Source organism: Uloborus diversus, chromosome 7 (genome assembly GCF_026930045.1).
Source record: "Uloborus diversus isolate 005 chromosome 7, Udiv.v.3.1, whole genome shotgun sequence".
In the NCBI taxonomy this organism is placed as follows: Eukaryota; Metazoa; Arthropoda; class Arachnida; order Araneae; family Uloboridae; genus Uloborus; species Uloborus diversus.
The window spans coordinates 115,192,340-115,209,316 of record NC_072737.1 but is presented as its reverse complement, the minus strand read 5'-3'; the positions used below and the strand labels follow the sequence as shown (position 1 = coordinate 115,209,316).

The following is a 16,977-nucleotide window of genomic DNA, read 5'->3' as shown; positions in this document are numbered from 1 at the left end:
CGTCATCGCTTTCATTGATATTTTGATATGAATGTGAACTGCAATAAAATCAGAAACAAGTAGATTGGAAGGGGCAACGTTGACGTCCACACATCATGTAATTTTTCAATACTTCTCTAAGTACAAATAAAAATACTTTTAAAAAACGCCATCATCACTTGTTTTAAGGATTTAAGTCCGGAACAACGTGATATTTATAGATGCAACTGTATACTTATTTAGCAATTCTGATCACTTGTAATTGAACTTTTGTTTCAATGAATTTAGCAACTTTTGTTTGAATGCCGAATATATGATTTTTATTTTTGTAACAAAGAGAAAAAATAACAGTACCGAAAATCATGAAAAGAAGAAGTTATAAAAAGTATGAAGGGAAATATCTTAATTAAGACAATCATAAAGTATTTAATGATACTTGTGTCATTTGGAAGGGACAACGATGAAGTCAACAACGATCCGTTGCGATGAAATTTTTGTATCAGTGTTTGAATGTTTTGAACCAGTCGCTGGCATATTCTTCTTTCACTCCCTAAAGAGTGAAAGAAGAATGTGACAGCATTTCCAATGTTGGCTTTTTCAATCTCAAATTCAAGCATTTTTAATATCAAATTTAAAGAGTTTTTTTTTTTTTTTTCCAATGAATTTAGTGACATTTGTTTGACTGTCGAAGATATAATTTTTATTTTTGTAACAAAGAATATGAAATAACAATACCGAAAATATGAAATTAAAATTTTATAAAAAAACTGAAGGGAAATTTATCTGAATTAAGACAATCATTAAGTATTTTTATGATACTTACTTGTGTCATTTGGGAATCTGTTGCGATGAAGAGATTTGTACATAGTTTTGTACCAGTCGCTGGCATATTCTTCTTTCACTCCCTAAACAGTACATGAGAAATTGTTGGATTAAACAAAATGCATATCACTAAATAATAAATATTCCCTCAACTACTGAAAGCCAAGGACAACCGATTAGAATATTTAGAGTAAACTGCGCAGAAAACACACACAACGCCAAGTGTAACAAGAAATCTAGAAAAGAGAAGCTGTCCAACATATATTCATCAAAAAATTAACGCTTGGAACATCTTTGATGAAAAATAGCACAGAAACGAAATTGTAGCTGCCGACGAAATAAATTACTGAAAATAATGTTACTTTCAAGTTGATGCAGAAGTTGTTAATAAATTTCGTTTTTTTTTTCTTTCTAGAAGATTAATTGTAACAGTTATCGCAGAAACAAAATGCCCTCATGTAGACCGCTGTGGATATATAGCACGTGCAACAGGAGAAGAAAAAAAAGTGGCCTCTTATGATGAAAAAGGGAGAATATGGACATTAATTTGGCGATGACATCAGTTGTCGGGACTTCTTTTTTTCCCCTTCCGTCTTAGTGAGAACTTGAGGACCTTCGCTGCAGAACTTGAAAGAGGTCAATTGAAAAATCGTAGTGAATGGGGAAAGTGATTTTCGCGTGTTGAAATGGGATGTTCTTGGTATTTTCACTTCATGTTAAGTTTTGACACAGACGGTTTTGGTGACAGTAAATGACTATTGAGTTTCGGTGACCATTTGACAATTCAACATTGGATAAAGAGATGAAAATTGGACAATAAAAGAGTTTTTACGGGGAAAGAAATACGTGTTGCATTGCAACATGTTGAATTTGGAAGCATGTGTAGTGAAAACACGATTCTGCGTTTCTCATGCGACTGGGTTAAAAAAACGTGAAGTACGGGAAACGTAAAATACAGGAAATGCATAACAGCAAAATTGACGGACCCGATGAAAAAATGGTAAATGCAGGAAAAAAATTAGATTCGGGAGGTGTGGGGGGGGGGGACGTAAAATTGGTGTTTCTCTGCATTTAATTTATTTTGAGTACTAAGAGATTGGTAAATAAGCAATTTTCAAACTTGCCTTCCTAGTTTTTTTATTTATTATTTAAAGAAACATTTTAAACACTAATTGCAGAGTTCGAATCTAAATTAAAATATTTCATTTGTTATCCCGAGTCGAAATATGCCGCAGGATAAAAAGTATCTATTTTTTAAAAAACTTAATCTGAAACCAACCAAATACATTCGAACACATTTTGTAAATACGTTAAAAAAATAATTAATGGGTTTGGAAATAAGCCTTTTTGGTGCAATTTTTTGAGCCATCACGATTGCTTATTGCTTTCATTTGACTGTTTTTGGCGTGCTATCATTTTTGTTCCCACAGGCGCCACCGCCTGCCAGCACCACCCGTCGGCCGGCCTCACGATGCTGCTCCTGTAGCGAAAACCGTCTCCAGGTTACATCCACATCCTACACACACACGCCTAAACACACTCATGCCTGCACACAGACACAAACACACACTCCTACACACACACACATACACGAACACCTACACACACACGCGCGCGTACGCATACAGTACTGCATACACAACACGCACACACATGAATACATACACACACACGCACCCACACATATGCGCCTACACAAACACACACGCACGTTCATACACACACACGCTCGTGATTGCGAAAAACATAATTTGAATTCAAGATGACAAAAATTCAAATTAATTTTTTTTTTTTCTTTTTCTGTTTTTTTTTTTTTTTTTTTTTTTTTTTTTGAGCAATCACATTGCTTAATGTTCTCATTTTGAATATCCGTACCGCTGCCCGGAGTTTCACCGTGTCTCAAAAGTAAAAGAGCGTTGAACCCTTAGGGGTGAACAAAAAAGGAAAAATTAAGGGTAAGACACTTCCCTTCACAATATTGAGAACAGTTCTTAAAAAACCTCATTGCAGTTTGGACAGTATCGTAAACTGGGGTTACTTTGATACAGGTTTCGCATATTTTGTAGTGTAGCACCCTCATTTTTCAAGATATTTCAACAATTCTTGAACTAAACGATAGCTTAACTTCTCAGCTTTAAATTGCAGTTTGAAATTCTTCGATATATAGAATAGGGAGGGATTGGGGTCATTTCTTTTTTAAATTAATGTTACCCCATCATCCGGGGTTATTTTGTAACAACGTGTTTTCTCCATCTAAAAAGACTATTTCGGTGGTTTGTAATAAAGTTATCCCATCGAAAAGATAACCTGAGTTTTTTTTAATAACAAAATTCAATTTTTCCATTTTTTTTTTTTTTTTTTTTTTTTTGAGTTTAAAAAGCTGGTTTTTAATGAAAATGGTTCTTAAGTCACTTAGAGTGGTTCCTACCACTCTAAGCATGCTCATCTAGCAGGAATCAGGTTTGAATCAAACTAAAAAGAGAGAAATTCATAGGAAACTTTTTTTATTATAAAACATTGAATTCCTATGATTTTATTTTCCCCCCGCTTCCTTTGCAGCACCACCGTCGACCGGCCTCACGATGCTGCTCCTTTAGCGAAAATCGTCTCCAGGTTGCGTCTATATCCTACACACACACGCATATATACTCACACCTACACACACACACACATACACACACGCACACATACACACACGCGCACACACATTCACACACACACGCACACACACACACATACACACACGCACACACACACACATACACACACGCGCACGCACATTTACACACACACACACACGCACGTACGCACACGCATACATACACACACCTACAAAAACGCACATATATACACGTACACACCCACACCTGCACACACATACGCATATACACGTACACACTCACACCTACACACGCTCACACACACACACACCTACAACTACACACGCACTCACACACACATAATCACACACTCATGCCTGCACACAGACACAAACACGCACGTGATTGCGAAACACATAATTTGAATTCCAGATGTCAAAATTCAAATTAATTTTTACTTTTTTTTTTCTGTTTTTTTGTTATTTGAAAGCATTTCTTCCATCACAACATATTATTAATTAAAAGTAACCCTCAAAAATATATAGCACCGAAAACAAGATCGAAACTTCTTTTATCTTAAAAGTTTATTTATTTATACAGTGACCGCCGCTTATATGAATCACGTTTGTTCCAAAAAATTTTGATTCCATAAAGTGGCTGATTCAATAAAGTGGCTAATTCAATAAAACTGGATTTTGTTCTGTTTTTGACGATTTGATTCATTAGGGCGGTTGATTCAATTAACCACTGATTCAATTAACTGGCATCCACTGCAAATGTATTTATTTTTTTTATTAACTTTGTTGATAGGATTAATCTGCAGGCAGGGGAAGTTTTATTCAATCAAGCAGTCTAGCCTAAACAATAGAAATCAAAAAGCAAAATTTTTTACTGATAAACATTTTAAATAAAATGTTCATTTATGGGTGAAAGCTTGGGAGAAAAATTCTTAATTTCAAGAATTTTCACTCATTTGAAACAAAGCTTCTGCTTTTAATTTTCTGAAATCTTCAATGAGGAGTACAGATGATATTTAAAAATAATAATAACAATAAAATCACATATATTACCGTTCGAAGCCCGACAGGAATTCCGTATTCCGTGGGGCCAATACCGTCGTATTTTGGAGGTGCTTTGAGATCGACCGTTGTAACTTCCGTTGTTAAAGTAGGAACCGCGTAATAACTGTCGGTATGGAGCTTGTCCCCTTCGACAGTCACTTTTTGGTCTATAAGAACTGCATTCTTTGGTATGGGAGCTGGAAGCAAGTAAAAAGTCTGTGAGTAAAATCATAAAGGTTCATGTAATTTCAGAGTACACTGCTCAAAGCAATTAGTAAATCAGGGAGTAATCACACAAAAGTGAAGAAATCGACCGTTGTGAAGTAGCCTTGCAAAGGCAAAAAATGGAATATACACGTGTATTAAGACGCAGTACGGCAAAAAAGAATCAGAAAACATTTGACTGGAAACTTTACTCCCGAACAGTGAAACAAACATGAAATTATGCCTCTCCAACATTGTCTGCTACGGTTCTTTGTGTTTCCCGGATTCCAGTCCCCCATAAAACATCAAGCCATGGAATTTCGTAAATTACGGTGTCGTATCCTTTTCCAATCGGAAAAAAAAAAAGAAAGAAATGAACGGTTGAGTTTTACCGCTCATAAGTGAACCAAATTCTTACTTTTTATTTTTTTAAAAAAAAGACTTTTTAATGCATAATTATGTAAGTAGTATAAATTATGTTCTCTGCCAACATAGGGCGATAAAAAAATACATTCACAATTCTATCATAATAACTTTTGCACGATAAACTTCAGACTTATCAATAACAGGTGGTTTTGTAGTTTTTTGCCGAAATTTTGGATATTTTTTTAAAAAAACTCAATATTAGACAAGATTAAAGGTTGACTTAACATTTTATTACGATACAGAAATGATATTATGGCATGTAAACAAAAACAAATGTTGTGAAAAACTCTTTGTGAAAATTATCTACCACTAGGAAGATATATATATATATATATATATTGTTACAAATCCTGTAAATAGTAATTATTGTAGGAACGTAACCTGTAAATAGTTTCCCGTAATGAATATACAACCCCTTTTCATATGGCTAAAGTATACGACCCCTATTTCCTTTTTGTTCATTGATAAAATTTGATAACGGTCTACTACTTTACAGAAGCGTGTGGAATATTTGAGAAATTTCTTTTCGGTGTCTATATAAGCCGTTAGCGATGGATAAACAGTGGAGTTTCGATTGATATTTCGAACTGAGAGCATTTTTGCTCTGTTTATTGCGAGGCATTTCGCTGTGTTGTTTTCGTATTTGGAAGTAAATACGTGTGTAAACGTTGAGTTTACGGTGTTGTGTGATAATTGCTTAATTGCTGATGAATAATTTAGCAGTTGTTAACGATTTCTCCTGTACATAGTGTAAATAAAGCTCCTGTGTTTTTATCAAGAACTAACTGTGTCTTCATTTCAAGAAAGTGGAAGTCGCACCGAATCCGTTACAATTTGGCGCCCAACGTGGGGCTACTTCTGGACTTTCTCGGAGTAAGTGTGACTTTGGACATTTTTTTTCATAAAGACTTTTTAAATTTGGACTTTGTTTTTATGGTGATTACTCGCGCAATGGATGAACAATTAAAACAACTTCTTGACGCAATCACCTCTGTGAAAAGTGATTTGACTGCAAGTTTTACAGCTAATCAAGAACAATTAAAAAGTGACTTGACTGCAAGTTTTACAGCTAATCAAGAACAATTAAAAAATGATATGGCGGCTAATCAAAACCAATTGAAAAGTGATTTAACGGTGCTGAAAAATGACCTAGTTTCTAACCAAGAGGAAATTAAAAACGATCTTACTTCGGTAAAGACTGTGATGGAAAATAAATTTAATGAGATAGAGCATCGAGTTGATGCTATTGAAGGAAAGTTTGAGGCAGTTGAAGGCCGATTCATTGCAGTGGAAAATAAAATCGAAGAGAAATTTGAAGAAAAATTAAGTTCCGTTAAAGGCCGATGCAATGCTGTAGAAAATAAACTGGAAGAAGAAGATAGAAAATTTCATCAACTTAAAGAAGACATCTTTAAAGACCTGGAAAGGAGATTGACGACCGCGGAAAGCAGCTCGGTACAGTTTGGCGCTCCCACATCGGTTGCTCGACCGTCCATTAAACTTGCCACATTTGATGGGAAAACTTCGTGGCAAGTTTACAAAACTCAGTTCATGATAGTGGCGGAAGCGAACGGATGGGACTCTGCTACCAAGGCCTGCCATCTTACAGCATCCCTGAGAGGTGACGCAGCGGACATTCTCCAGACCCTTCCGGACAGCTAGCGCCTGGATTTCGCCGCCCTCACATCTGCGTTGGAGCTTCGCTTCGGTGAGAAGTGCCAGAAAGATTTCAGCCGACTCCAGTTGAAGTCCCGTTTCCAGAAAACCGGGGAAACCCTGCAAGAGCTAGCGGCGGACGTCGAGAGACTGTCTCATCTTGCTTTTTGCGACTGTCCTGCGGATGTTCGAGACAACCTGACACTCAACTACTACATCGACGGTGTTCGAGATCCGGAAATCCAGAAAGCTCTACGGATGGCGGATGTCAAAGACCTGAGTTCTGCTGTTGTGTATGCGATGAAGTTGGAGGCCGCCCAGCAAGCAACCCGCAAAGATCGCCATTCAGTCCGCGGCGTGAAAACTGATGAGTCTGATCCGGTTTCGTCACGCTTTGCTGAACTGGAAAAGCAAATAAAGGAAATTGCAGGAATCCTCAAAAGGACTTCGGCTCCCAAGTACCAAAATGGACAATCACTTAAGTGCTGGAAATGTGGCGGCGAGGGTCACTTACGAAGAAACTGTGAAGCTCGCCAAGAAACCAGAGGGAAGAGCACCTCTCCCTCCCAGGTCCAGGAAAACTAAGCCATGGCAATCTCGCGGGGCGGAGGTCGCCAAATTGGAATGAGCCCCATCTTAAAGTTTTCCAGATTTCATCGACGAGTGGCGGCAGTAATGGACTGTTTGTTTACGCATACGTGAACGGGTTTCCCTGCGAACTGATTATTGACACTGGAGCCAATGTTACAATCATTAGAACAGATGTGGCTCGTCAATTTGGACTCAACATTCTATGGACGCCGCCCTGTGTTACCCTCCAAACTGCGACAGGTGACAAGATCGAGATTGAAGGTAAAGTAAACTTAGAAATTGTGTTTGGAAATGCCACTTACCATCATGCGGCATTCGTTGCTGCTATCACAGACCCCTTCATTCTCGGATTGGACTTTTTAAAGAAGTATGACTTCAACCTCGACTTCAAGACTAACGAGCTGCACTCGACGAGAGAAGACATAGCAGTCTTTCCCGCAGAAAGTGATGTAAAATCCGCTCATCTAATAATTGCCCAAACAGATTTGTCAATTCCCTCAAGGTCAGAATCATTAATACCCGGCTCCATTGAAGAAAGCCATAGTTTTCGATTTGGACTCATTGAATCCCCCATCTTAAGCAATAACCCAAAAGGAGTGCTGGTAGCATCTACGCTTGTGGACCTTTCTAAGGATGTAATTCCTGTAAGAGTCGCCAACGTGAGTGAAAGGCCAAGGAATATTCGGAAAGGTAAAGTGTTAGCAACTTGTACTCCAGTAAACTGCATCATTAGAAGAATCAATTCCCCCGAAACTGTGTCTTCTGAGTCCTTGACATCGAAGTAAATTGGGAGTGCGCCATTATCGAAAGATCAAAGAACTGCTGCGGAACAATTGGTGGACGACTTCAAGCATCTGTTTTCATCTACATCGGAGGATGTGGGCCGGACGAATTTAACGCAGCATAGGATCTACACTGGAGAACACCCCCCCATTAAACAGCATCCAAGACGACTACCGTTCGCCAAGAAGGAAGAGGTTGAGACCCTCCTGAAAGAGATGAAGGAGAATGATGTAATCGAACCCTCATCCAGTCCTTGGGCCTCTCCCATCGTCTTGGTTCGAAAGAAAGATGGCTCCACCAGATTTTGCGTCGATTACCGGCGGCTGAATGAAATCACCAAGAAAGACAGTTACCCTCTTCCACGGATAGACGACACCTTGGACACTCTTTCCGGACACAAGTGGTTTTCGACCCTGGACTTGAAGAGCGGCTACTGGCAGGTTGAGATACACCCTGATGACCGAGAGAAGACAGCGTTTACAACTGGACAAGGCTTATGGCAGTTTAAAGTGATGCCCTTCGGCCTCTGCAATGCACCAGCTACGTTCGAGCGTCTTATGGAGACAGTGTTAAGAGGACTTTCTTACGAATCCTGTCTGGTCTACTTAGACGATATCATCATCGTGGGACGCAGCTTCGAAGAACATCTGGCAAATCTTAGGAAGGTGTTGCAAAAGCTTAAGGAAGCCAATCTGAAGTTAAGCCCGTCCAAATGTAATTTGTTCCGCCGGGCAGTGAACTACCTTGGCCACATCATCTCTTCTGAGGGTGTACAAACCGATCCAGAGAAGGTATCTGCTGTCAAGAGTTGGAGTCGTCCAGAAAACATCCATCAGCTGCGAAGTTTCCTGGGGCTCTGCACCTACTACAGGAAGTTTGTAAAGGGTTTTTCCAACATTGCACGACCTTTGCATAAGCTGACGGAGAGCAAGCAAAAAGTTCGAATGGTTCAAAGAAAGCGAAGATGCATTTCTACGACTGAAGGAGGCTTTAACATCAACGCCTATCCTCGCCTATCCTCAGCCTGAAAAATCCTTCATCCTGATGCGAGCAACGAGGGCATCGGAGCTGTTTTATCCCAAGAAATTGACGGAAATGAACATGTCATCGCTTACTGGAGCAAATGCTTATCAAAGTCGGAGCGAAATTACTGCGTCACCAGAAAGGAGTTACTGGCCATAGTGAAAGCTGTAGAACACTTCCATCATTACCTCTACGGCCGAAAATTTCTGCTTCGGACAGATCAGGCCTCATTAACTTGGCTTTTGAACTTCAAAAATCCGGAAGGCCAGATAGCCAGATGGATACAGCGGCTCCAGGAATATGACATGGAGATCAAGCATCGAAAAGGGTTATCTCACAGTAATGCTGACGCTTTATCAAGGAGACCCTGTCCTGAGAACTGCCACTATTGTTCCCGAATCGAGAAACAGTATGGAACGACTAGCCCTACCGCCTATCAAGTGACAGTGACTCCAACATCATCAGAACCTGATCCATGGAGTGATGACCAAGTTCGAAAAGATCAACTTGAAGATCCCGACATAAAACCAATTTTAGAGTTCATGGAAAGTGACAGTCGACGCCCTAGCTGGCAGGACGTTTCCATCTTCAGTCCTGCAACAAAAAGATACTGGGCTTTATGGAACTCACTCCATTTACGGAACGGCGTGCTACACCGGAAATGGGAATCTGACGACGGCAAAACATTTAGGTGGCAGTTACTACTTCCCCGATCAAGGATTTCAGATGTTCTGAAAGAAATACATAGCAGTGCGACTGGAGGACATTTTGGTGTCTTGAAAACCCTCAATAAAGTTCGGGAGCGCTTCTTTTGGAGCAAGGCGAAGGATGACGTGGAGAAGTGGTGCCATTCTTGTGACGCCTGTGCTGCTCGTAAAGGACCGAAGAAGAGAAGCAGAGGGAAGCTACATCTGTACAACGTTGGAGCTCCTTTCGAACGAATTGGGATCGACATCCTGGGTCCTCTACCAAGAACTGCTGATGGGAACAAATACATTCTTGTTTCCATCGACTACTTCACCAAATGGCCGGAAGCATATCCCATTCCAGATCAAGAAGCTACCACCGTAGCAGAGACTCTAGTCCAACATTGGATCTCGAGATACGGAACACCTTTGCAGATTCATTCCGATCAAGGGAGGAATTTCATCTCTGCTGTGTTTAAGGGCCTATGTCAAATTTTCGGAATTGAGAAAACTAGGACAACACCACTACACCCACAATCGGACGGCATGGTGGAGAGATTTAACCGCACAATCCTAAATAATCTCTCGCTTATGGTATCCAGAAATCAACAGGATTGGGACAAGAAGCTACCTTTGTTCCTGCTGGCCTACCGCAGTGCTGTCCACGAGACTACCGGATTTGCCCCATCTCAGATGCTCTTCGGACGAGAACTTCGGCTACCTTGTGATCTCGTCTTCGGTCGTCCTCCGGATGCGCCTTCATCGCCTGAGGAGTACATCCAGGATCTTCAGGCCCGGTTGGAAGACGTTCATAACTTCGCACGAGAGCGAATCAACATCGCGGCGGAGAAGATGAAGACCCGATACGACACAAGGTCTACTGGACATGAATTCAACGAAGGCGACATGGTTTGGTTATGGAATCCCATCCGACGGAAAGGTCTTTCACCCAAATTGCAGTCGCATTGGGATGGACCCTACAAAGTCCTTAACCGACTGAATGACGCCGTAGTGAGGATCCAAAAATCACCTAATGCAAAACCTAGGGTTGTACATTATGATCGGTTAGCCCCATACTATGGCCATAGTTCATGAGTATTACGTAAACAACCATGGTTGATAACATAAAAGTTGTAGATAATTTTTTTGCTTTTAATGTTTAGTAATATTTCTTGTTATTATTGTGTTTCCTATGCATTATTGGTTATTATTTAATGTGTGTATTTGTGAACATGTGATAGAAGTTTGGCACCCTTTCTGGGGATTGTACTGCCCGGGACGTGCAGTCCTTAGGAAGGGGGCAATGTTACAAATCCTGTAAATAGTAATTATTGTAGTAACGTAACCTGTAAATAGTTTCCCGTAATGAATATACAACCCCTTTTTCATATGGCTAAAATATACGACCCCTATTCCCTTTTTGTTCATTGATAAAATTTGATAACGGTCTACTACTTTACAGAAGCGTGTGGAATATTTGAGAAATTTCTTTTCGGTGTTTATAAAAGCCGTTGGCGATGGATAAACAGTTAGTTTCGATTGAGATTTCGAACTGAGTGCATTTTTGCTCTGTTTATTGCGAGGCATTTCGCTGTGTTGTTTTCGTATTTGGAAGTAAATACGTGTGTAAACGTTGAGTTTACGGTGTTGTGTGATAATTGCTTAATTGCTGATGAATAATTTAGCAGTTGTTGAAGATCTTTCCTGTACATAGTGTAAATAAATTTCCTGTGTTTTTATCAAGAACTGTGTCTTCATTTCAAGAAAGTGGAAGTCGCACCGAATCCGTTACAATATATATATATTTTTACTTAGAATTTCGCCTTCAGCTCTGTTTAGCCCTTCCGGAACAAGGGCGTAAATGCAATCTTTGGAAAATGGAGCTTTACAACAATTACAGTCAAATAAACTATTTGTTATTTGTTTGCAAACTGGAAATTTTGCCTTAGCTTTGACCATATTTGCAGTGCGGAATTTCCTGGAAAATCAGGAAGGTGCCAAGCAAAAACTGCAAACGTATCTAAATTTTCTTGAAACGTTTCTGATCTGTCCCAGAAACTTGAATGGCTTTTAATGGGTAAGTTAATGAATTTTTCCGAAATCTTTTAGGTTAGTTTCTGGACGGTTACTGAATTTTAGAGGGAAACTTTCCTCTGGCAGAAATTAGGCACATTAGCTGCCCATTATTTTCTAGGAACCTTCCTGAATTTTTATTGCAGTGTAAATAGAGGAGCCTTCAAATATGATTCCACCACTTAGTGTCTGTTTGCTCCTTATGTGTTGTTTCTGTGTTTCTATTATTGTTTCTTGTAGTATTTATATAATTCGCTACAGTAAATACACCCAAACCTGTTTTTATGCGAGTTTTATGAAAATTATTTATAAAACGAGCAGAAGTTATTTATAAAACGAGTGCGAGGTAGTATCTTCAAGTGACAACAAGGGCATTCTGATGGGAAGTCACTGTGAGCTCTCCAAAATTTCCTTATTCGGGAAATTTTTCGGGAGTCGGCAAAATTATCATCACTTGGTTTATTTTGATTTCGTTTAAATAACATGTTGGGTTATTTTCTCTGTAAGACTTTTCTTATACGGTCCCTATCCATCGCATAAAAAAAATAATTTTAACTGTGTTGCGAAAACAACTTTTTACAGCTCCCTCGTGAAGTTTCGAACAAATTTTTTGTGCGATTTTTTTTATGCGGTCCCAATCCACCGCATAAAAACAGGTGTGGGTGCATAGTCTAAAAGTTGTGATTTGAAATTCAGCTCGTACATTTTTCTAAATTGCAAGTCATCCTTGATAAATCCTAAGATGTAAACGATTCAATTAAAATTTCAAAGCAATTTACTTACTGGTATCTTTTTCATCGATGTAAACTGCACCTTTTGGTAATTGGCCCTCTGAGAAAAAAAAAAAGAGGGAATAATAAATAAATAAATGAGCAGAACTATTAATGACAGCCTAAAATGATGATATAAGTAAAATTAATGTGCGTATTGCACAATATATTTTCCAATTTAGATGTATTTTTATGAACCTTACCTCTTGCTTTTTGTAGCAGAGTGATGGTAGGATTTTGATACTGAGGCAAATGGCTACTCCAACCAACTTTAGTGAATGTTGGTGACGTAGAAATGCCGCCAGAATTGGGTGTTTCATTATTAGTATTACTTTCAGTGTTTGGATTTAAGGCACTCGTTTTACTTTCATTCATGTGTTCAATTTGGACTGTAGTTTTTTCTGTATGCTCTTCTTTAACTTCTTTGGTTTCGGTTTCCGTTCTCAGCGTAGATTCGTTCTGTAAGTGAAACAGAATCGTTTTCATTTAGATAGAAATTTGAATTATTTCTCGAATATGAAATAAGAAATTTTCAAAAATCACCATGTTAATGCACGGAACTAATGCCCAAATAGAATTGAACTAATTGAACCCTATTCGTTAAACGTACTGTCACTGGGGAAAAGGCTGGATTGCATCATGTAAGTAGAAGTATACAAACAATAAACCTGCTGTGTGTTTTTAGTTCTTTTGTTAACGTAGTAAGTACACTTTGTAAAGAGGGTGTGATGACATTTTTTCGTGACGATGCATTAAGCAAAACTTGTCCGATCTCAGTTTTACTTAGGGTAGCTCAAAATTTATCATTTTGAACAATATCCCTTAAATAACATGTATCCAGGCAGAATTATGCCAGTGGCTAGTTCAGCATGTTCCACGCTACTGTCACGCACTGCAGAAAATTGTGAGTTCCTTTTTATAAAAACTTTAAATACTATATGAATTTTGAATGTATGTTTACGTAGTTTAAACTATTTCAGCAGTGAGGTTTTCAAAACAAACTCATTTTTACTGCAGAAGTTTAGCTGATGTAATTGGAAAATGTTAAAAACAATAAATTTATCATTTTATAATACCTACCGAAAATAATTTTGCATGGCAATATAACATTCCGGTACTGGTTAATGCAATACGGGGTTCGTCCCTATATAACTGCTGACGTCTTCACATGGCTTGAATTGACATTAACTAAGTGTTTTATCTTATTGGATACAGAAAAATCCACAGGGAACGGGGTAGAGTGGCCGGCCCGGCATACACTCCGAACCTAAATCCATGTGACTTATTCTTATGAGATTACATCAGGGACAGACACTATAGGAAACCCCTTTAATTTATGGAGTACTTGAAATCGGCTATCAGAAATGAGATTGATTCATAATACACTCTTGCGTGTCATGACATAGTTTCGGAACCGGCTTTATACCGCCATAGCCGGGGACGGTAGAAATTTCTAGAATCTTATACATTAAATTTCATATATCTGCATTAAAATATACAGGTTTCATGCACGGACTGATTACCCAAAAAGCTCGGAAAGCTTGTGCTTCCCCTCAGAATGTTTAGGAGGCCCAAATATCACTTTTAAACTGTGCTTAACAATTCCAGTTTCTGCTTTTAGCTGCTTTTTTTTTTTTTTTTTTTTTTTTTTTTTTTAAAGAGGTTGCAAACATTTGAACTAGCTAAACAAAAACGTTTGAAAGAATTAAATTATTGAAAGTGAGGACGCATTTGATAAGATATAGCTAAGCTAGATTTTCAAATGTGGGATTTGATTCAACTCTGTTACAATGTACTTTTATGACATTTAATTTCCTTTGTGAAGAGTCAAATATAATTCAAAATGTTACTACCCAAATTTGCTGGGTGAGAATTTAAGTGCAACAAATGTAATAAACAAAATTTCTGTCTGTCGGCAAGGTGGAATAAACTTAACAATGAATTCTGCTGCGTCACTTAGCATTAGTCAGTGTTGTATCAATATACATAGAATGATTAGAAAAATTTCCCCAAACAAAAAGTGGGGGCCCAAAAATGAGGCCGAGCTTCTCCTAAGTTCAGAGGTTAATCGGGCCCTAATTTCATGTTCTTGCATGCTTTCTTTTTTCCACGACGATCGCTTATTTTCTATCATGTTTTTTTTGGACCACCATGTATGTGTTTGACAAAAATCATATATCATTTGTGCTCACATAGCCAAATGGAAAATTCTCAAACAGTTTTACTGTGAAGGAGCTTTACATAAAAAATGCTGACTTAATTGTAGTTCCAAAACATTAGTAGGGGAGTGTGGGGCAAAGTAAAATGGTTAAGATGACTGAGTTTTTTCAAAATGAACAAACGGAAATTTATTTCGAAAATTTCAGTACACAAAGAAAGAACATTGTATTTTATAATAAAACTTGCGTTAAAACAGTATTTTTTATTTTTGGCAATTAAAAAAAAAAGTGACATTTTTCCACTTTTTTTTTCATGGGCAAGTGAAAAATGAAATATTTTTCTATTAAAATATTTTCTATTCGAATGTAAAACATACTTTTGATCAAAAGAATCGGTAAATAAAAGGTTGAATGAATAAATGAAAAGATAATGAACCAATATAAAAGAATAATTAAATGAATAAATCAATACACGAAGAAAAATAAATTGGCGAGTAAAAGAATGACTGAATAAGAAAATAAATGAATAAAAATAAGTAAATGAATGAATAAATAAGTGAATAACTAAATGAAGGACTATGATGAATGAATTAATTAATAAATGAAAACGAAAGTGATTTATTGCAAATGATTGAGTGAGTAAATGAATCAAACAATTTCACTTTGCCCCATCCACTTTGCACCGCATGTACTTGACTAATTGTACACTTTATTTAAAATACAAATAAGCTTAATATTAACTAAATTAATACTGTATTGAATATTAGGAGGTCTTAATTAATATTTAAAATGTTAATAACAAGAACATTATTATTTTATATTAACAAAAATAATTTTTGACTAACAACAAAATATTACAATATAAGTACCAATTTTTTTAAATTGCCTATATTACCAAATGCTTTAATCTTCGGTGGTATTTTTTTCTCGACTGGAAAAGATTACATATGGTACTATATGGTTGAAATAATACCAGATAGGTGGAGCTAAAAGCAGAGTAAATATTTCACCATTTCACTTTGCCCCGCCAGTTCCCTTTGCCCCCTGTTCCCTTACGTCGGGTTCATACAAGTTTTAGATGCATCACGATGTTTCTCACGTGTCTTGATTCAGAGATATAAATGTCTTTGGATATGTTTTTGATTGCAGTAAAGTTAAAGAAGCACAGAGGCTTAACTGTACAACTTTTCAGTGCAAAAAGAAAATGGAATACCTGGGTAGCGGGAGTGAATGTCCTTTTGATATCTAGCTTTACTGGCCGAAATTGTGGTCCATCGTAAGGAGCTCCGAAAGGCTTCCAAACTGGACTGGATTCGTCGTTTTCTTTGGCAGATGTCATTTCTGTGGCAGGGGAAGATGAGTTTTCTGAAGTTTGCTTTTTGCTTTCGATATCACAATTCAGCCGCAGATTGGCTCGCTTTTTGCCTGGTGACCAAACTGTAAAAATACATTGGTTTTTTACTTGATGAAATGCATTAGTTTAAAACTATTTAAATTTGCCAACAACTTAAAAAACATAGATAAGACAAAGATACACGTTCTTATGCCGATGATTTTGTTCCTTTCGACTACATAAAAAATATTAAAAGACTATCTTTAGCGATTTGAAGTAAATGCTGGATGAACTAATCTTTACTAATAATAAAGCTGAAAGTCTCTCTGTCTGGATGTCTGGATATCCGGAGGACATCTGGATATCTGTAGGATGTCTGGATCTCTGTGAAGCGCATAGCGCATAGACTGTTCGGCAGATTTTCATGAAATTTGGCACAAAGTTAGTTTGTAGCATGGGGGTGTGTACCTCGAAGCGATTTTTCGAAAATTCGATGTGGTTCTTTTTCTGTTCCGATTTTAAGAACAAAATTATCCTAAGATGGACGAGTAAATTACGAAATTATCATAACGTGGAACCGGATCATGGGCACAAGCCAATTGGCGAGATACGAAATTATCATAACGTGGAACTGTAACATAGGTACAAGCCAATTGGCGAGAAAATTCACCATACATTATTTGTAAATATACAGGCGAACCAAAAGACCTTTTAATTTTTCTATTACGGGCAAAGCCGTGCGGGTACCACTAGTCTAACATAAATTGCTCAGCCTAGAACCTTCGATGAAATGTTTCAGGTCATTGAAGAT

The 16,977-nt window shown here is 37.8% G+C and overlaps 1 protein-coding gene across 3 annotated transcripts in view; it reads right to left on the bottom strand.

The window, feature by feature from the left end:
- LOC129226623 (sorbin and SH3 domain-containing protein 1-like) overlaps window positions 1-16,977 on the bottom strand; it is a 104,273-nt gene that overhangs the window by 72,033 nt on the left and 15,263 nt on the right. For all 3 annotated transcript variants that reach the window (XM_054861252.1, XM_054861253.1, XM_054861254.1), the window contains exons 2-6: window positions 16,047-16,270; window positions 12,878-13,133; window positions 12,688-12,735; window positions 4,472-4,659; window positions 803-884 (exon numbers count right to left, since the gene is read on the bottom strand). In XM_054861252.1, coding sequence (XP_054717227.1) covers window positions 803-884; window positions 4,472-4,659; window positions 12,688-12,735; window positions 12,878-13,133; window positions 16,047-16,270 — 798 coding nt within the window. The remainder of the gene's footprint in view (window positions 1-802; window positions 885-4,471; window positions 4,660-12,687; window positions 12,736-12,877; window positions 13,134-16,046; window positions 16,271-16,977) is intronic.